This window comes from Ananas comosus, linkage group 2, assembly GCF_001540865.1.
Source record: "Ananas comosus cultivar F153 linkage group 2, ASM154086v1, whole genome shotgun sequence".
Classification (NCBI taxonomy): Eukaryota; Viridiplantae; Streptophyta; class Magnoliopsida; order Poales; family Bromeliaceae; genus Ananas; species Ananas comosus.
The window spans coordinates 10,706,111-10,728,633 of record NC_033622.1 but is presented as its reverse complement, the minus strand read 5'-3'; the positions used below and the strand labels follow the sequence as shown (position 1 = coordinate 10,728,633).

Here is a 22,523-nt window from a genome sequence, read left to right as displayed (position 1 = left end):
ATATTATTTTCATATTATTTTCACGTAATATATTATATTATTCATAATTTTATATAAAAATCATGCAATATGTGTTTTAACGATGCATATATTGCACTATTTGGAAAAGAATGTTGCACTATTTGAGATTATGTTGCACTCTTTAATAGGATGTTATACTCTTTCACTGTATTAATTATACTTTATTTTTATTTTATCTTAATTAAATGAGGATTCTCGTCTCTCGAGAAAGGTACATGTAATTATGACTTAACAGTTATCATTTTCAAAAAAATTTAACACTTTATTTAATATACAATACATTTTAATTTTTAAAATGAAAAAGTGTAATATAATATCTAAATGGTGCAACATTCTCTCATAATAGTACAACATCTATGCAAATGGTGTAAATATTTGTATAAATAGTGTAAAATATTCACCGTTTATACATATAATATATGATTTTTATAGTATATTGTAATATGTTATACTATTTGCGCGTGGTATACTATATTATTCGTAATTTAGTATAAAAATTTATACAACATTATATAAATTATGCAAACATTGCACTGTTTACACAAATATTACACTATTTGGAAGAAATATTGCACAATTTGAAACGATGTTGCATCATTTAAGGTGTATTTCATTTTTTCATTTTCATTTTTATTATTTGAAGTTTTTTATTTGTATGTTAATGAGAATTTCATTTTGAAGAAAAAAGGTAATTGTAATAATGACTTGTCAGTTTTATTTTTCAAGACAATTAATGCATATACTTCTTATACATTTTGAACGTGGGATAGTTTGGTCATCTTTTTGAAAAAGCGAACCGAATATACAAAAACAAAAAAGGTGGTCCGATTTTGCAAAAGCTCAAAACTGGTGGATTTTTTATGCAAATTGGCCATAAATTAATATTGAAATATATAGCAAGGGATAAATATTTGGATGCTTGTACGTAGTTAAGCAACATAATCCTTGTAGCAATAAAAGGAAATTAATTTGCAAATGAAACGCATGAGCTATATTGTTCTTGTTATTATGTCATATTCTATTGGTTTTCTCTTTTTTTTTCTTAAGATCTTTAAAATCTTATTAGTTAATGGCTCGCGCAATGCATTAGATATTAAAAAATATATATATAGTAACAAGATGTTAAATATTGTATATTTTTATAGAATTTATTAATCTACTTATTAATTAAATTAATTTAGTAAAAAATAATTTACTAAATTATTTATAAATAATTTTTTTAAGGATATTTGATTAGTAACTTTACCATGATATATATGTATATGCATGAAGAAAAATTTTACAGGGTCTCATTAATAATTAGATAATTTGACATGACAATAAATTTAAAACAAAGAAATAGTATAATTAAAATAATTTAAATAATTGGCTAAAAAAATAGAAGAAGACAGTGTAAGAGAAATACAAGATCTATTGATAATTAAATTATTTTATGAAGTCATATGTGAAAAAGGAATATAGAAAAAAATCATTAAAATAATTTAAATATATTAATGACATAATAAAACAAGGTACATAGAAAAGAAAATATGTAAACTCTATAATTTTTTTATATAACACATTTATCATAAAAAATAAGCTCAGTGCATACGACGCGCCAGTAGATCCAGTACATGGAGCAATTTCTCATCGCTGAGAAAATGAAGATGAAAAAATAGTGAGGAAACTGTTTTTGCCCAGGTACATCTTATACACTATATTTTTAAATTTTCATTAATATGGCGTATATCATATCTGTTAGATTATATTATAATTTACAATATTAATAATTAAAAATAAGTTTGGATATGTGAATTTTAATTAATTTTATAATTTTTTGACATTGTTTATCTAGTGGTCAAACAGTCTAAAAAAAAAACAATTTCAATGACTTACGAGGGGTATTTTTTAATTTAACGGTGTTAGATAATCTAAGTCTGTTGAATTTTTCAAAGAACATTTTTTAAATTATCTAGAACAATATCAACTACTATAATCTTGAATTTAAAATTTGTAACCCCTATTGGTGGAAGGTTATTTAATTTCAACTATTCATTTTTTGACGAATTGATAATCTAAAAAATAGTTTTCAAAAATATCCTAACACATAATTAACTATGTTGATTGTCAAGTCGAATGCTCTATTATCGAAAACAAGTCTGTAGCACTAACAGCATCATTGCTCAGCTCAATTATAAGATAGTATCAAGAATATTATTTTCCTTTTTTCTTTTCATAACTTGTAAGTAGGCTTTCATTAAAAATGGAGAGCTTGATTACAAGATGAAATAATTCTCAGAATACAATAAGCATTGTCTTACATGAAGATTAAATGCAGATTAAATTAAAACAGAACTACAATAATTAATATTATTATTGATCCTATCTAAGGTTAATAAAGAAGGGTTAATTTGCATATTGTGACATATGAACATTTGGATATATATATATGTAGTGTAAACTTCAATCAAAATCTCTAGATTTCTTTTGGATCTTAATTATCTCATGCATAGGAGCTGGTTGTTGAAATTTTCCTTTCATTTGCTTTATGAGATAATATGTGACAGGAAAGCAACAGTGCAAGGATCTCCATTTAGCAATAATGTATTTGGTCGTATATTTAGTGCATGATTGCTATATCATTACCGAGTACTTTAGAGTGCTTCTATTAATTCAAAAAGTAATAATAATAATAATAAAGATTTAGAAGTACCATCTAAAAGTTTAGCTGTAGCTAGTCTGTAATTTGAAATTTCTATTTCTTCTAATATATGTATATAAGCAGTTAACCGTGCGATTTAAGTAGGAAGGAGCTTTTTTTTTTTTTCTAGTGGCTTTGCAGTGATTTTTTTGGTAACTTATTAATCTGAAAATAATGTATTGAGACTCAACGACCACAGGACATTTTGAAATAGCCCTTTGAGCTTTTTTTTTTTTCTGATTATATGTCCCGAACTTAAGTTATGACTAACTGTGTGAATTTTCGCTACTGGAGAGAAGATTTGGATGTAAATATTGTTAAATTTTTGTTTTGCATTTTATAAAAAAAAAAAAGGTTACTGGGAAAGCATGTGATTCTAGTCAAATAGGTAAATTTGTGACTAACATGATGGTGCCTTCAAAAAAGGTTTAACAGTAGTGCTTTTTGTAGTTCCTGGTTCTTCTAATTTATAAAGGCTCCATCATTGTTGTGTAGCATAGGCATATTATAGGTGTAAAATATATACCAATTGCTTATATACTCCTAAAAAAATTTTAATTTTTATATTTATTTTTTTTAGAAGGTTAATATTAAAAATATTTTTTTTAAAATACCAAACTCTTTCAAAGATATTCCTAGAGTTAAATTCTACTAATGAACTGTTTGAAACAATCGTTATTTTTATAAAATTACTATTTTGTCCTTTTAAATATATCATTCTATCGTCAGTAATTTTTTTTTTATTTGCCTTAAGTTAGGGGGTAAAAAAATATTTTGACTTTTTACCCTCTCATCATCACCAACTTTTCTTGTCTGCTCTTAAATTAGGGCCAAAATAGATATTTTTATTTTTTTTAATTATGAGAAAAATTTAACTCAGATTTAGTCCGAGATGACTAAGGCACTAACAACAGGGATGTTTTCTAATAACGGAGAAATATATAAAGGGTATATTTAAAAAGTAGAAATAAATAAGATATTTCAAAAGTTTTGAAAGGTATATAGATAATTATTCCAAATACATGCTTTGTTATTGTCTATACTGGGTATGCTTTTCGCAACACTCTAAATTAAAAATGTGAGACTCCAAATCTACACCTACCTATTCCTTATAAAATTTCCCACATGGCAGTTCCTCCTTCATTCTTACCTTCTTCTCGATCCCTTCACACTCCCTGATGTTTCGCCTTCCCACTCCCCATTTCTGCCCGATATTTCAATTTTTCATCCACCCACTTTTTAATTATTGTGTTCACATGATTTATTATTATCTAAATAAATCACCTTCTAAAAAAAAATGAGTAAAATAAGATCTCTTTGTACTTTTTCTTTTCATACAATTTGTATTTATTGATGTCTCATGATAAGTCAAAAAATTTTAAAATTTTTTACTTTATCAATTTTCTGTTGTTTTTTATAGTATTAGCGTGCTGCAATACGTGAGTAACTTCACTAGTATATATACATAAGCCTTACAATTTATGCTGATCCCAAGAGTTGGAAAACTTAGAAATCTGAGAGATAGGGTCATCAAAGTTTAGTGTGCAATGATGCAATATTTTCCAGTAACCGTAATGTAACAGAGTACTAATTGATGAATGTTTTTCCAAGATGTCGTATCGGATACATAACATTTTAACGGCAATACGATACCGAGAACAATGGACTTCGACAACGATGCCTCGCTTGTACGCATATGCCGTTTTTCGTTTGCCCACACTCAATAATCAATCTGCACTTCTCAGACAACTAATGCCAGCCATGCATGCATTTGTTTCCGAATCTGAATCTTCTGGTAATCAGATGTCTGCAGAAAGATTCTTCAGAGTCTGAACTTCAACTGAACCAACAATTAGATCTCCTCCAACTTTGATTGTACGCGTTTTTACTCTTAGTCTCATTGTTGAGAGTTTGAACTTGAATTCTTGATCAGAAACTATGAGACCATGAGAATGCGCAACCGACCGAACTGCGTATTCTCGTTGCTGCTTCTAATTGCACTGATGATGAGGAATGGTGTAGTTGGAAGAAGATAGAAAATGGAGTACTACACACTGAGATAAGTAGCAGCCTTATTGTCAGCAAATACCCTGGTTAAGGTACATCTTCTTTACAGAAGAACATCTTAGCTTCATAATGCTAAACAGACCTGCACTACATGGCCATGGTGCACAGTTTTAGACTACGGTCGTATTCTCACGAAATTGTGTTTCCAGAACCTCCATGCATCGTTTTCGATTTCGTCTTCGTCTGAAGAAGTTGAGTGTGCTAGAGTAGCAGAAGCAAGAGATTAGTGCCAAACTACGAAAGTATCTTTCTATTTTCACTAGGCCCTCTCCATACGTCGAAAAACAGGAAAGAAAAAAGGATTCTGAATCTGCTTCAAGTATCAAATGTCTTCTACACAGCTCAAGCTTGACATATTTACTTTCACAGTTGTTTATAATTTAGGATTAAACTGGTTCTTTTGTTCAGATTGCAGGTGGACTATGTGACAGCCTACTTGAAATATACGGTACGATTAGCTAGTAAATCAAAACTTTCAAAATGGGGTGCCCAGTTTAAAAATGTGCTTTAATTTTAGCAAAGGTCTCTACATTTTTCCTTTCTTCACCATTTTCCTTATAAATACAAATTTAGGACCATGGCAAACTCTTCTTTATAACATTCACACCAAACAGACCAATCATATGGGGGCACATAAATAAGATCAAGAGTATTTTTAGTAATTTTAAAGAAAAAGACAAAAGTTTGTTGTTTATGGTGGTCCATAGGAAAATGCTAGTAACATCAACTCCTCGATCATAAAAGTATGCAATAATAAACTTTAAGAAACAATGTACACAACCGACCGTCCCTAGAGCAAGTGGCAAAAGTCTCTAGAGCAAGTGGCAAAGGGCTTGGTGGTTGATACCCGATATCCAAGTTCGAACCTAGTTGATTCACATTTCCAGCTAAGTTTATTTCGAAATGAAATAAACGAAGCGAGTAACGTGCTACCTATCTCTCAAAAAAAAAAAAAAAAAAGAAACAACGTACGCAATAATGAAGTTTCCACTATTGAAAATAGTTATCTCAGTTGAATTCAGAAATGTGTGTAGGGCTTCAAAACAATAACTAAACAAAGCAGTTACAATTTGAGAGAGCATTGAGAGAGGAAGTAGAGAAAGAAGATAAAAGGATTCCAAGTTCTGAATAAATTGATAATAATAGTAGTATATTCACCACTTGAAAAATCTAAAATGACAGGAACTATGAGTGCCGAAAAAAGAGTATTCCCATCGAATGTAATTAAAAATAAAAAATAAAAATAAAAAAAAAAGTGACTAAATTTACTTGAGAAAAACCTTTAGAATTTTCATTCAGATATTTAAATAATTAACACTAGAGAGCCTGAATGCATTCAATGAATACCAGATCCTGGAGTTAAAGAATTGGTTGAAGCCACATGGAAGGCTTCTCAAGGTTCCGGATAAAACCTCAACCACACACCATTTACAAACATTTCGAAGCTCATCGAAAGCACTTATACACAGATGCTAACAAAAGGAAAGGTGACATGCGAATGATTTGGTTCCCACGATAAGGAATATATGCATATCATAAGTTATAGTCGGGATCAAGTCGATGGGTACATGACTCGAATCATAGGCTATGCTGCATTCGCATCACTTCCCTAGTCCCTTGCAAACTCTAAAAGTTCAAGGCAGGTTACAGAAAACAATATTCCTGCATCCCACAATGGTAAGTTCAGCTAAAGAATTTCAAAGGTCGAAAAACATAAGCTTATCTTCGAAGAAACCACACAATAACTGGTGCCAAAAGGCCTAATTTTTAATTTAGCAAGATAAAGGAAGCAAAATTTATCATACATAATTTCATGTCCAAAGCATACCTGTGTTTTCTAGTCGGTCTCAGCAACAATCGCAACACCAGAGGTATGCTCTTATAAGTGACAAAATGCATGTGCATAGTAGAGGAACGAAAGTAATATTGTGTGATTCAGTGATAAACTCCGGAAATTTTTTATTTCTATCAAATATACAAGACGATGGGGATAAACACAACAAATAGCAGGAACCCCCATATCAATTAGATCATTTACATCATCTACATCCACTTGTGATCAAATTAAGAAAAGATGAAACAAAACATACTTCCCAATTAGGAAAGGATGGTTACGGCCAACTACAAGGTTCCAGCTGCAGCAGAAACCCTAATAGACAGGAAGATTAGATAAAGAGCAATGAGACCAAAACCTAACAACTTACTAGGGCGCATATCGCTTCGAGGAAGAATGAAAAGAGCCCAAATGAGTCCAGACATTAGAAATCCCATCGTGTAAACTAACGAACTATCGTTTGGAAGCACGAAGGATACAGGACTAACAGAACATGCCGCAAGCAATAAAGAAACCCCAAGCCCAACAAGTATGTTAAATATTGGCCCAGCATAACATCCGGAATAAGCAATTTGCACACCATCGCCGCCTTTGAGTGCCAAAGCCACATTGGACATCAAGTCACCCATTGAGTTACCCCATGCTAAAACCGTCAAACCAAGAATAGAAGGTTTGATCTGCAAAATTACACCCATGGCCATCAAAAGTGCGAGCAGTTCATTTGCAACAATGTAAAACCACACGATGCTCATCACAAAGCCTCCTAAAACCCAAGGGAGCAGGTATCTACGTGGGGGGTGTTCATAACTAGTAAATAGCGAAGCCAAGGCACCAAGAAGTACACCCAAAATGCCGCCAACTGCATAAGCAATAATGTTGACCTTCGAATGATTGTTGTCGTGGGTATCCCAAAGAAATGCCAAAAGAAGCGGCGACAAGGTGGCACTAGCGACCGCATAATGCTTTGACCACCTATCTTCTTCAACCACTGGAATAGTGCACTTTCTAGGGAAAGTAAGAGGCATCTCTGCTAAAGCTAAAATTTTGAATAACAACGGCTTATCATCATCTACCCGATCACCCCAACCCCAGAGAGGCCTCGACTGTTCATGATTTGAGTAAATTGCAACATTCGAAGCCCACATCCATTGAGGTAGCGAGGGAAACTGCGGCACATCACCAATCGAATCATCATCCAGAAATGGGCTATAAATGGATGCGTCCTCATCTCCTCCATGAGAGAAGAAACTGCTCGTAATCGGCAGTAATGGCGTCACCACATGCAATTTTAGCATTCGAGCATGCCTCCTGAGAAGCTCATTAGCTGCCACCACAAAGGCATAAACAATGTACATCATCACAAACAAAGATGCTCCGAAAACACCCAATTTTCCCACAATCAAGATTAGGGACAGCGAAATCAGCGTAAGAAGGAAGAAACCCACGTCCCGAACGAAGCATTTCCGATCAATTTGGACATCCTTCTCCGCGACGCATAAAGAGACCACCCCAACAACCACACAAGTGACAAACAGAGCTCCACCCAGAACACTATTCAATCCAACTTCACCGGAGCCCGAACCTAAAAATGCCGCGATACTCGCGAACACATCCGGCGCGCCATTTCCGAGAGGAAGCAGCGTGACCCCCGCGACCGTCGGGGGAAGCCGCAGCAGCTTAGAGAGGTTGGCAAGGCTACAGCAGAAGTAATCAGCTGCGGTGTTACCCAACAAATAGAACAGCGCAATTAACCACAACGCGAGCACGGCGTAGCCGAGCGGCGGGAAATTCGCGCAAGTGCAGTAGAAGAAAGAGAGGTAATCAAAGAACCCGCCGGCATAACATTCCGTGTGCGACCTCAAGAACTCGCATTTGGTGCTAAAGCCCTCGTGTTTGGCCACCCCGGAGCACGCGGCGCCGGGGTGCGCCGCGGATTGGACGTTCCGCGAGGTGTTCGACGGATTGCCCGAGTCGACAACAAGCTCGGATGCGCGGCGACGGGGATGGAGAGGACTAGGGTTTCTAAGAACGAATTCCCTGCTGTGGAGTAAGAAAAGCAATACCAGGGCGCACGACGCGTGCGAGATCGCGCGGAATCCGCGCCTCGGCTTCGTCATCCCCGGGAATTCTCAGCGGAATCGGATTGGGGAGTCGGGGATTGGGAATCTAGGGTTTGGATGGGTGGAGATTTGGGGGAATTGGGAGGGGGTGGTGGAGATCGTGGAAGAGGGGGGCGGAGCGATTAGGGTTTTGAAGGTGTCTGGAATTGGGGATATGGGGGAGCGGGGACGAGAACGAGGGCTTCGGGGGAGATGCGCGTCCCCGTGCGGTGGCTCCGGCGAGAAAGCGCGGGACGCACGCTCCGCACGTGCGATCCGAGGACGACGTGTGATCCGCGAAAGTAGAGCGAAAATTCTATGGGGAGGGAGTTTTTTTCTTTTCATTTTCATTTTGGCCTTTTCGGAGCTCTAAATTACAAAGACGCCCCTATATTTTAGCTTTTCACTCACTTAGCCTTCTCAATTTAAAATTGGATTACATTTCTCTATAAACATAACGAATAACTAATATATTTCGTTTAATTTTTAACTCTTCCCTCCTACAAAAGTCCAATAATATTTATATTTATTTTTTTGATTTGTTGCTGTTAGATAACTGTTTATTTTTTAACAACAGATAAATAAAATGTCAATTTTGTCGTCGCAAATATATTCTTCCAAAAACCCTAACTGTTATATTCGTGAAAAAATGTCCTCTCAGAAAATTTCATCTTCTTCCTTTTTAAAAACCCAACCTAATCCACCATTATTGTAACCTTTTTAGAATGTTCCCTCAGAAAATTTCATCTTTTTCATTTTTCTTTAATGAGAAAAAGAGGTAAAATATAAAAAAGGTAAAAATATCAATTTATCTCATTTACTAATCAGAATTAAGTATTTTACCTATGGTTAATTAAAGTTTTCTAACAGCTTCTAACGGCAGAAAGATATTTGAAAATATTAGAACTTTTACATGAATAATATGAATAGGGCTGCTATCCTCTTAATAGAATGGCAGCCCTTGTCCTATTAACTTTTAAACTCTTCATCATGCTTCGAGATTCGTGCCATATTGGGACGGACTAACGTTAACGGAGCAACCTGAGAGAGAAAGGAGAGAAAAGTATGGAAAAGGAATTGATGCCCTAAAAAAAAACACAAAAAATAAAAAAATCCCACTGCTGCCTAACCCATCATCTTCCTCTCATCCCACCCTCAACCCCACCTCCAATCCACCTTCTCTCTATTCTCTCCCTACGCTGCGCCACCCCCACCAGTCGCCTAACCACATCGCCCTTCGTCTATATTCTTCGCTCAGTTTGATCGCGCAACTCCTCCCCTTCAGTGCGTCGTCTTTCTTTTTTTTCGATTTTTTTTTTTCAATTAGGGGATCTTATATAAATCATATTTTTTCGCTCAAGTGACTCCATATCAGTTTTTGCCATCACATATGTCTTTACATTCTTTGTAGCCTCAGAAATAATTTTTTGATAGTGTAAATTAAGTGATTCAAGCCATTGTGCTTTTCCACTCCATGATTAATCAGCTGTTAGAATTTCAAATCCCTTAGCTCTTATATTATTTTTAGCATCTTTTATCCACCTTTGCAAGATATACTTGGAAGGAATATAATGCATTCCTACAAAATGCATCACCTTGAGTGCATGAGCATACAAAATTCCAGTAAATTCAAACATTTTATAATTTTACAATTAAATTCAAACATTTTACAAAATTACAACAAATTCAAACATTTTTAAAAAAATCTGATTTATATAAGATGCCCTAATTGAAAATATCCAAAAAAAGAAAGACGATGCACCGAAGGAGAGGAGTTGCGCGATCGAACTGAGCGAAGAATCTAGACGAAGGGCGATGTGGTTGGGCGACTGGTGGGGGCGGGGCAGCGTGGGGAGAGAATAGAGAGAAGGTGGATTGGAGGGTGGGGTTGAGGGTGGAATGAGAGGAAGATGATGGGTTAGGCAGCAGTGGGATTTTTTTATTTTTTGTGTTTTTTTTTAGGGCATCAATTTCTTTTCCCTGCTTTTTCCCTCTCTCTCTCAGGTTGCTCCGTTAACGTCCGTCCGTCAAAAAAAGTTATGACTACTCCTCCTAATATGGCACGAATCTCAAAGCATGATGAAGGGTTTAAAAGTTAATAGGACAAGGGCTGCTATCCTATTAAGAGGATAGCAGTCCTACTCTGAATAATATAAGAAAGTTGAACTTTATAAAAATATATTTGTAATTTACTATATTTATCGGGAGTTGTATGCAATTAATCTTTTAAAATTAGGCCTTATGTACCTTACCCTTATTTCAAATAGATTCACACTTTTGTAATATGATTAGTAAATTCAGTTAAAAAAAAATTTACCGAAGTGAATTAATTTATCATATTATTCTATATTTCAACATCTGACAAATTTATATTTTAAAATAAATAATAATTAGATGATTTTTTATTTTGTTAAATGGGCCCAATGGCACTTAAGCCGATTGGGTCCCTTCCCTTTTTTTTTTTTTTTTAATAATACTCTTTATTTTTATTTTTTCAAAAAAAATAAAAAAAATTTTTAAAAAATTTGATCAAAATGACCACAATGCCCTCACTAACATTCAAAATTTTGACTGTTAGAGAGTGCATTTTGGTCAAAAATTTTAAAAAATATTTTTATATTATTTAAAAAAATTAAATTTTTTTACATCTATAAATACTCCTATAAATTTCCAAATTTATTATAACAAATAATTTTTTGATTTTTAAATTTTTATACTTTCCTCTAATGTAATTATGTAATATGATTAATTCAAAATTTATATTTTTTTTAGAATTTTTTTTCAGAATATCAATTTCACTTCAAAAATATTATGAAAAAAAAGTTATTAATTTTATATTAAAGTTGGTTATTGGATCAAACAAGTGTAAATCAAAATATTTATATTAAAAATCTATAAATTGAAAGTGCAAATTATTTATCTCTATGCTTTAAAATTTTTATATAATATTAATTAATAACATTAAAAAATTAAATTTATTGTTAGTGTTTAATTTTTTAAAAATTTATAAAATTTTTAAAAGAATTTTAAAAAAGTTGGTCATAATTGTATAAATTAAAAACTATAAATCAAACTCATCTCTTTTTCTTCAAAAAATATTTTTTTAAAAAAAAATAGAAAACCCGATCTGGCACGAAGCCCGGCTTGGCCCGTCCCGACCTGTCCCGGCCCTGCACGTATTCATAAAAGGGGCTGGCTGGGCCGACCCTTGGCCCGAATCGGCCCGGGTAATGTGGACCGTCCCAGCCCGGTACGGCCTACATTACACCCCTAATCTCACAAATATATATGCTATTCCTTGCTTATAAGCACACATTATTATTATTATTATTAGAGCTAGGCTGGTATACGATCGGTAGCACGGAGGCCTCCGTGCTACCAAGTTGTTTTCGATGATGCGGCTTCCAAATCGACGATTGGCTCCGTTAGACTTAATATGTATTATTGAAAGTATTTGAAAATTAAATTTCATAATTTTTCGGCATCATTTACCTATCAAACAAGTAGTCTAAAAATTGACGGCTGAAAATAAAAATTTCATAAAAAATGATGATAAAAGACTTGAATTTAAGATCAGATGTACTGATCTTACTCTAAATAGTGAAAAGAATTTTCTATTAAAATTTCACCCAATTTAGATTGTTTTACACTGTTAAATTCACAAACGCATCAAATCTATCATTAAAATTATCAATTTTGAGACCTTTTGATCACTAGCCAAATGATGTCAAAAAATTATGAAATTTAATTTTCAAATACTTTTAATAGTGTAGATCAAATCTAACGGAGCCGATCGTCGATTTAGAAGCCGCATCATTGAAAACAACTTGGTAGCACAGAGGCCTCCGTGCTACCGATAGTATACCAGCCTAGCTCTTATTATTATTATTATTATTATTATTATTATTATTATTATGCAACAATCACAACAATCACAACCTGTAATAGTTAATATGTCATTAGGTGGGCAATTTAAGTAGGTGTTTGGCTTATCTAAGGCATCTCATTTATAGAGGCCTAGAAGTTAATGGATTCGAGCCTCCAGTTTCTCAAATAGTATATTAGCATAAGTCTCGTTTGGAATTAGGGTTCAGAGTTAGAAACTTGTGGAAAACTTTTAAAAAAAAATTATTTTTAAAAAAAATCTTGTAAAATACATCTTTTGAAATTGTATTGCATTTTGTAGAACTCAAATATAAATCAATGGGCATATCTTCCAAAAAAACTATTAAAACACAAGACACCAAAAAAAAAAATGACTCTTAGGCTTTGCTGGATATTGTTTGGTTACTTGTTATCAGCAAATGCGGAGCGAGTACATTATGCACTATGAAAACATACAAAAAAATTATTTATTTGTTTCTGTAAAAAAAATATTATATTGTGTAGAGCACAGTGATTAGATTACATTATAATTTACTAGCGTAATATATATATACACACTACCAAACAAGGTCTTACAAGACAACTTGTTAGGATTCGTCCACATTGGGACTTATCTAAAATATTTCTAATCCATATGGGATAAGAAATAAATATTTATTATTATCTGTTATATTCCTAGTCCACTTGGGATAAGGAATAAATCTAACAGATAAATCTTAATCTGTTTAAATCTCTATCTATGTGAGATTTAGTTGAATATGATTAAGATTAATATCTCCCTGATGGCCTATAAATACAGGAGGTATTGACCACATAAAAAACAACGAAAAAAATAATAATCATCTCTCCACAAAAGATTCTCTTTCTTGGGTTCGCTCTAGGGCACCATCATAAACCCTAGGGATTTGGGCGGTGTGCAGCGATCGACTCTAGTAGCCGGATTGCAACGAGAAAGAACAACACGCAACAAATTGAGACAGGACGTTGGCGGATCAACGAGTTCGTAAAACAAGACAAGATCAGATCCTGGTAATCACAATATTAATTCAGCACCACAAAAGAGGTATGTAAAAATCTATGAGATTTTTGCGACTTATATTTTTGGATATTGATTTTATCCAACACAACTAATAAACAAAGAAATAAAAAAAGAAAATTGTATAAAGACCTTCCAAACTTTAGCTTGGTGAAAAGCATACTTAACTTACTTTTAACAATTAGGGTCCCTTAAACTTTAATAAATATAAATAGTTCAATAAATTCTTTTTCTCAATCGAAATTATTAATTACCCAATCATTATTCAATTTTGATGTTACTTATTGCAAATGAAATAAAAAAAAAAAAAGATTTCTCTTTCCATTCTGAAGTCTCAATTTCAATTAAGGAGAGAGTCTTTATGACTATTTGATATAGTTTAGAAGGTCTAATTAGCCAAATTAAAAGTTCTAAGATCATCTAAAAATATGTTAATTAAAATTTAGAGAGTCTTTGTACGTACATTTTTTCTGAGAAAAAAATAGCACGTTACCTATTTTATTCATTTGCACTCCGTTTCCCTATTTAATTTTTTAAAAATTAAAATTTAAAAATTTTAATTTTAAACTTTAATTTATAATTTATAATTATAAAATTAAAATTTTATAATTTTAACTTCTAAATTTTAAAATTTATATTTATATTTAAAATTTGATAGTTTATATATTTAAATTTTGATTTAATCTAAAATCTAAAATTTAAAATTTAGAACTTTGAATTTTTTAATTTGAGATTTTAAAATTTAATTTTAATTTTAAATTTTTGAAAATTTAAAGTTATCTATTTANATCTATTTAAATTTAAAAATTTAAATTTAAATATAATATAATATAAGGGGGAATATTATTATTTTATATTTAAACTATCCACTATTCTTTTTATTCCATCTTATCTATTCAAACGTTATTTTTCTTATTTCTGGGAACAACTCAATTTTTATCCAAACGCAAAATTGACCTATCTCAGGCTTATACCTGAACTTATACATATTCCTGTAATAGTCAGTTCTTGTTCATATCCGAACCAAACGAATCATTAGATAATAAGTTCAGCTATACAGAGTGAAGCAGTAGGGGCCTCAAGAAAGCAAAATAACAAAAAAAAGAAAGGTAAAAAAAGAGTACTAAAAAACATTAAAAACAATTACGGCGTCAAATCGAATACTTGAAAAGATAAGTCTTTGTACATTTTATATCAACTACTGTGTGGGTTAATAAGTCCCTATTAAAAGGGGCTATGATACGATAGACATTACCAAGTATTTATTTTGGATAAACTTCAAATATCACCCATGTGGTTTCGCACTTTCTTATTTTAATACTCTATGATTTAAACTATATCAATTTAGTGACTTGTGGTTTTATTTTTTTCTTTTCGTCAGCTTCTTCGTTAATATTTCGTTAAATTATATACAAAACTTTAGATATCCACCTAGCTTTATTGAATATTCACTTATAGTACCCTTTAGTTTTAATTTTGTCACCGATTTAAAAAAAATTAGTGGAATTGTTAATAAAAAGAGAAAAATAAAATCATAGGGTACTAAAGTGAGAAGTGCGGAGTGATATTTAAAGTTTTCTCTATTATTTTTAATCATCATGTCATTTTCAATGTCCAAATCGAAACAAATATCAGTTAGGTAGCTTTTTGTGTCTGTGTGTGTGCTCAATCGTTTAAAAAAGAATTCTAACACGCCTCTCTGAAAATGGCCCACATGTGGCTTCAGTTATAAGTTATAAATTTTGTAAGAAATATTATGACAAGGAATTAAACAGTATATAAGTGGTGATCCATATAGTTAAAAATATAGTATTTATGATTATATATGTTTGTTTGATTATATACATATTCCAGTAATAAATAATTTATAATTTATTTATTTGTATGCAATTAAGAACTTCTGCTTTCCAATTTTATATTTTGTATATTAAATGGTAGGAAAATTATTACTCTCTTTAACTATCGCTGTTGAAACTACAGCAAATTCAGGTGCAGTTTCAACTATTGTTGTTGAGCCTTTCTGTACAGTTCTAATTGTAATGATTAGATTTAAATATATCGAACTAAACAACGAATTTGAATTTATATGTAATTATAATTGCAACACAATTGCAACTACATGAAATCAAATAGACTATGCAAACTGATCAGCCAGCCAATTGGGATTTGTCTAGCAAAAAATGTACTGTGTTGTCTGATTTTGAGGACTTTTTTGTTCTGTATCGTCTCATTTTATTTAAATAAATTTTTGCTCTTGTCGCGATTTCCCTCAAAAAAAAAAAAGAAAAAAAAGAGAGACTCTCATGTTGCTCATAAAAAGTAATATTTTTAATTTCAATCATCAAAATTAGTTTTTAAAATTGAATCTTAACTACTGTAGTTGAGCCTTTCTGTATAATTCTAATTGTAAGAATTAGATTTAAATGCATTAAACTAAACCACGAATTTGAATTTGTATGCAATTATAATTACAGCACAGTTGCAGCTACATGCAATCAAACATACTCTCATATTGCTCATCGAAAGTAATATTTTAATTTTAATCATCAAAATTAGTTTTTAAGATCAAAAAATGTCGGACTATGCTCTCTTTACAAAATGTAAGTACATAACGATACATTTTGTTGATGTGTCGACACACATACTATGGAAAAAAAAAAAAAAAAAAAAAAAACACTAGGCAAAATTTTGAAAGACAACATTTTTCAAAAAATTTTAGCTCCAAAACAACTACTTAGCACTTACATTATCAATTGTCATTTTCCTTTTTTTGTTTTTATTTATATGAAAATATTCATAGACTCCATATTCCTAAAACCCTTCCTAAAGAATTAATTACAAATATTAAATCTGAAGCCCAGAGCTTGAGCTATAAATTTATAAACACCCAGAGGCTCAAAGTCCAGATCTTATGAGACACAAGCTTAAAATCCTGACCCCAAAAGAATCAATACTAAACTTCAATTTATCTCACTATAGTTTAGCATATTTTCATTTTGTCATTTTATAGTTCCTAAAAATTACACATAACTATCGTGTAGCTTGGCATAATGTTATTTTGCTACTATATGGTTGAAAAAGTTACATGTAATTTTTCTATGATTTACTTTTATGTTACTATAATGATCTATCGCTGAACAAAGCATTATCTTTTAATTTTTTAAAAAAATATTAATTTACTATCCTATTTGATGGAGGTATTATTGGTGAAACAAAAATAATATTACAGAATAGTTAAATATAATTTTTTAACTATATAATAACAAAGCAAAAATATGCTAAACTATAAGAGGCAAATTAATTTAACCCTTTAATCAATCAAACATTTTGTGAGTTGTAAATGGTACACATTAAAATATTTTGAATGAAAAATATAAATTTTTTTTAAAAAATAATATGATCTGTTTGATGATTTGATATCAATTACACAGCAATAATTGTACTAACAATATACGATCTTCTGTAGTTCGATGTAATTGTTGCCAATCGACGAGGAAAATTTATATCCACTGTTGTTGGACAGCGATATAAGCGGACTGTGACATTGCAGTTCGATTTCATATGCTCGAGATGTTAGGTTTGGTTTAAATTTGCCTGAATCGACATTTATGAGACTCCAAACAATTCTATATATAATATACAATAGGGCTAATAAATCTCTTAATCCGATTATAATATTTTGGACGGTAGTTAGACCCAAGAGACTAAGAAAGTTAATCATGATAAGGCTGGAGTAGTCCTAGGATGAATGACTTTCTAGAAAGTGGAGCGTCACAGTTAGTATCAGAGTCAATTACTAGTCAGAAGAGTAAGATGAGTCTCATCTAAGCTAGATTATACATTAGGGAGAGTACGTGAGGCTCTTAAAATTAGACGAGACGAATCTTACATCATTTGATACTATGACTCTGCGCCTGACGAGAACGTCAGATTTTAAAAAAGGGGAAGAATGTTATATAAGATATAATAAAGTTAAACTTCTTAATCCGGCTATACAATTTTGAACATCAGCTAAGCCTAATAGATTAAGAGAGTTAAGTGTGGATTAGAATAGTTTTAGAATAAGCGACCTTCTTAGAAGCCGAGCATCACAATATTCATGCGAATTTAATTTGCTATGGGTGAAAATTCGACTCTGATTATTCGCTATGCAAAATATTCTCACATGTGAATTTTTAATAATTTTTGTAGGAGAAAGGTAGCACGTTACCTGCTTCATTTATTGAATTGATGATTAGACTACATGGATGAGACAGCAGGGCCTACTTCGAAAAAAAAAGAAAAAAAAGAAAAAAAGAAGAACTACATGTACTACTAATAACACATTTTCTTATATTTAGAAAAAAAAAAATTCTCACATGTGAATTTCTAATAATAATCCAGTAAAAAAATAACACTTTTTCTTAAATCTAATTATTCACTATAAAATATTTATACTTCTATATTTTTTTTTTTTTTTTCTACATTGAAAAAGAGTTGGTCACATCTGAAGACAAGTAGGCGACAAGTGTCCTCCACTTTAAAAATATTGCATGCTACTGATTTATAAAAATATATTATACATATCAAATTTATTCTCTAAATATTAATATTTTAAACTAAAATATACTTTAAAAATATTGTCACGCCCCGGATTACACTTTCTCCGGGCACGCCGACAAATCCGCCGTACACAAAGGAATTTCCTCTGTATACGAAGCGACAGCTGTACCTGTAAGTCAAACACTACTACGAACAGTAGTAGAGAGCTGCTAGAGAAAACAGAAGCTAAACAAACAGAGTTTCATATACATAGTTTAGATCCAAAATACAGAGCTACTCGCACTGGCGAGTTAAGTCAACTATGTACATAAACTCGAAACAAAACATCTACCTGCAGTAGGGCACCTCTAGCTCAGCNTCAAAAAATATTTTTTTAAAAAAATAGAAAACCGGATCTGGCACGAAGCCCGGCCCGGCCCGTCCCGACCCATTCCGGCCCTGCACGGATTCACAAAAAGGGCCGGCTGGGCCAACCCTTGGCCCGAATCGGCCCGGGTAATGTGGACCGTCCCAGCCCGGTACGGCCTACATTACACCCCTAATCTCACAAATATATATGCTATTCCTTGCTTATAAGCACACATTATTATTATTATTATTATTAGAGCTAGGCTGGTATACGATCGGTAGCACGGAGGCCTCCGTGCTACCAAGTTGTTTTCGATGATGCGGCTTCCAAATCGACGATTGGCTCCGTTAGACTTAATCTATATTATTGAAAGTATTTGGAAATTAAATTTCATAATTTTTCGGCATTATTTACCTATCAAACAAGTAGTCTAAAAATGAACGGCTGAAAATAAAAATTTCATAAAAAATGATGATAAAAGACTTGAATTTAAGATCAGATGTACTGATCTTACTCTAAATAGTGAAAAGAATTTTCTATTAAAATTTCATCCAATTTAGATTGTTTTACACCGTTAAATTCACAAACGCATCAAATCTATCATTAAAATTGTCAATTTTGAAACCTTTTGATCACTAGCCAAATGATGTCAAAAAATTATGAAATTTAATTTCCAAATACTTTTAATAGTGTAGATCAAATCTAACGGAGCCGATCGTCGATTTGGAAGCCGCATCATTGAAAACAACTTGGTAGCATAGAGGCCTTCGTGCTACCGATAGTATACCAGCCTAGCTCTTATTATTATTATTATTATTATTATTATTATGCAACAATCACAACAATCACAACCTGTAATAGTTAATATGTCATTAGGTGGGCAATTTAAGTAGGTGTTTGGCTTATCTAAGGCATCTCATTTATAGAGGCCTAGAAGTTCATGGATTCGAGCCTCCAGTTTCTCAAATAGTATATTAGCATAAGTCTCGTTTGGAATTAGGGTTCAGAGTTAGAAATCTGTGGAAAACTTTAAAAAAAAAATTATTTTTAAAAAAATCTAGTAAAATACATCTTTTGAAATTGTATTGCATTTTGTAGAACTCAAATATAAATCAATAGGCATATCTTCCCAAAAAACTATTAAAACACAAGACACAAAAAAAATATGACTCTTAGGTTTTGCTGGATATTGTTTGGTTACTTGTTATCAGTAAATGCGGAGCGAGTACATTATGCACTATGAAAACATACAAAAAAATTATTCATTTGTTTCTGTAAAAAAAATATTATATTGTGTAGAGCACAGTGATTAGATTACATTATAATTTACTAGCGTAATATATATACACACTACCAAACAAGGTTTTACAAGACAACTAACAAACAAAGAAATAAAAAAAAGAAAATTGTATAATGACCTTCCAAACTTTAGCTTGGTGAAAAGCATACTTAACTTACTTTTAACAATTAGGGTCCCTTAAACTTTAATAAATATAAATAGTTCAATAAATTCTTTTTCTCAATCGAAATTATTAATTACTCAGTCATTATTCAATTTTGATGTTACTTATTACAAATGAAATAAAAAAAAAAAAAGATTTCTCTTTCCATTCTGAAGTCTCAATTTCAATTAAGGAGAGAGTCTTTATGACTATTTGATATAGTTTAGAAGGTCTAATTAGCCAAATTAAAAGTTCTAAGATCATCTAAAAATATGTTAATTAAAATTTAGAGAGTCTTTGTACGTACATTTTTTCTGAGAAAAAAATAGCACGTTATCTATTTTATTCATTTGCACTCCGTTTCCCTATTTAATTTTTTAAAAATTAAAATTTAAAAATTTTAATTTTAAACTTTAATTTATAATTTATAATTATAAAAATTAAAATTTTATAATTTTAACTTCTAAATTTTAAATTTTGTGTTTATATATTTAAATTTTGATTTAATCTAAAATCTAAAATTTAAAATTTAGAACTTTGAATTTTTTAATTTGAGATTTTAAAATTTCATACACACAGCTGTGTAGTTGTTTTACATAGCAATACATGAATGTAAAACATTTCTCTCGTATCAGGCTGTAAAAAACTAGTAGATTGATCGTCATAATCAAGAATAGAAGTTGATTTATTTAAAAAATAAGTTTTAAGTTAGAATTTTTGATTAAAACTACTAATTTTAATTTTATAATGAAAGCTACTCGTTATACTCTCATACAAACTAACGTACATCGACGTTGACACGACATTAATATTAACGTATGTTTAAGTTTAAGCACCAAATCAAATTACGTAAATTTAGATTAAGAATGTTAATCTTAATATGTCTTTCCGAGTTGATGTCATCAATTTTAAATTAAAATTTTTGATTAAAACTACTAATTTTAATTTTTTTAATGAAAAATACTCGTTGTACTCTCAGATAGAAAAAAAAGAAAAAGAAAAAAACTCCCTCTAGCGCTGTTCTCGTTTTTAAATAAATTTATTTTACTCTGCTATGTCTTTGTTTTTTCAGGAGTTTTAGTCTGTTGTGTCATGGAAAAAACGATCTGTTTAGGGTTAACCGATCAACTAGTCAAACGTATCAGATAAACTAAAGTACATCAACGTTGACATAACGTTAATATTAATGTATATTTAAGTTTAAGCAACAAATCAAGTTACATAAATTTAGATTAGTAATGTTAATCTTGACATGTCTTTCCGAGTTGATGTTATCAATTTTGACGTGGACTTAAACGACATCAAACTTGTCGCCATCAATTTCTCTAGATCATTATTAAAAGGATGGTAAATTATATCTTTTATTATTTTAACCTTTCGTCTTCAAGAATTAACGTATGTTTATTTATTTAATATTTAATAAATAATGACCTTATACATATATTAGTTTGTTTGTATATATTAGTATTTATGATATAAAAATTGATATACCTAGTGGTGAATATATGACAAATTAAGGAACAGTATTATATAGAATGTTTTAAATATTGAATATTGACTTCGGTGTACACCCGGTAAAAGTCTCTCCGCACAATCTTAAGAAAAAATTTGCTAACTCGTGTGTGTCTGTGTTTTTCGATGGATTGACTATAAACAAAGCTAAACCTGTAACTTTTACTGTACTACTAATTTTTATTATCTCTTTTAGAATTTATAGTGAGGTCACCGAAGCGTGAAGAGTGAAATCATGGGATACTAAATTTCATATAGTTAAAACACGGTACACTAAAATAAAAAGAGAAAAATAATTGTTAAGGTGATTAAAAAAAAAATTTAGCTACTGTTTTAATTTTGATTTCCCATGATTTCACTTATAAGTTATTTCGATCCACCCATAGATTTCAAAACATATATTAAATTGCTTTATAATTGCTTCTTCGACTGCTTTTCTCTTTTTCTTTTGGTATTCTGTGATTTAACTATATCAAATTTGGTATCTCATAATTTTATTCTTTCACGCTTTGGTGTATCCACCATAAACTTCAAATAGGTTTTTCTTATGAACCATTACAGATAGCATAGTATCGGGGAAAATTATCCCTGAATAATTGGGTGTGTCATTAACTATATTTTACATGTTTCTGAATAGAAAAACTCATAAGCTAAACCGCGGCATTAGCAAAAATTACAAAAAATCATGAGAAAAAAATGGAAAGAAAAAAAAACAATAAAAAAGAAAGAACTCCGGGGATGACGAAGTGAGACATATCGACTTGAATAATAGATTACGAAGCAAACCAAGCCTATATTTGTTCTTGACTGATAAGGTCCTTATACATCTTCAAGTCCATATTCGGACTCTATCCAGTTAAAACGCAAACCTATTTTTAACTCAACAAGGGTCTTTATTTTTTTTATCGCAAACTTATCTATTCTACCTTATTCTTCTTATCACCTATCAAATTTATATTTTATTATTATAACGGGGAATATAATATAATATAAATTTAAATTTAAAAATTTAAATTTATCTATTGAAATTTAAAAGTTTTTAAATTTTAATTTTAA

At 31.2% G+C, this 22,523-nt stretch overlaps 1 protein-coding gene across 1 annotated transcript; it reads right to left on the bottom strand.

Moving 5' to 3' along the window:
• LOC109706911 (cation/calcium exchanger 4-like) lies at positions 6,104-9,030 on the bottom strand. The gene has a single exon (XM_020227933.1). The coding sequence runs from the start codon at positions 8,717-8,719 to the stop codon at positions 6,890-6,892; it is 1,830 nt and encodes a 609-aa protein (XP_020083522.1). The 5' UTR covers positions 8,720-9,030; the 3' UTR covers positions 6,104-6,889.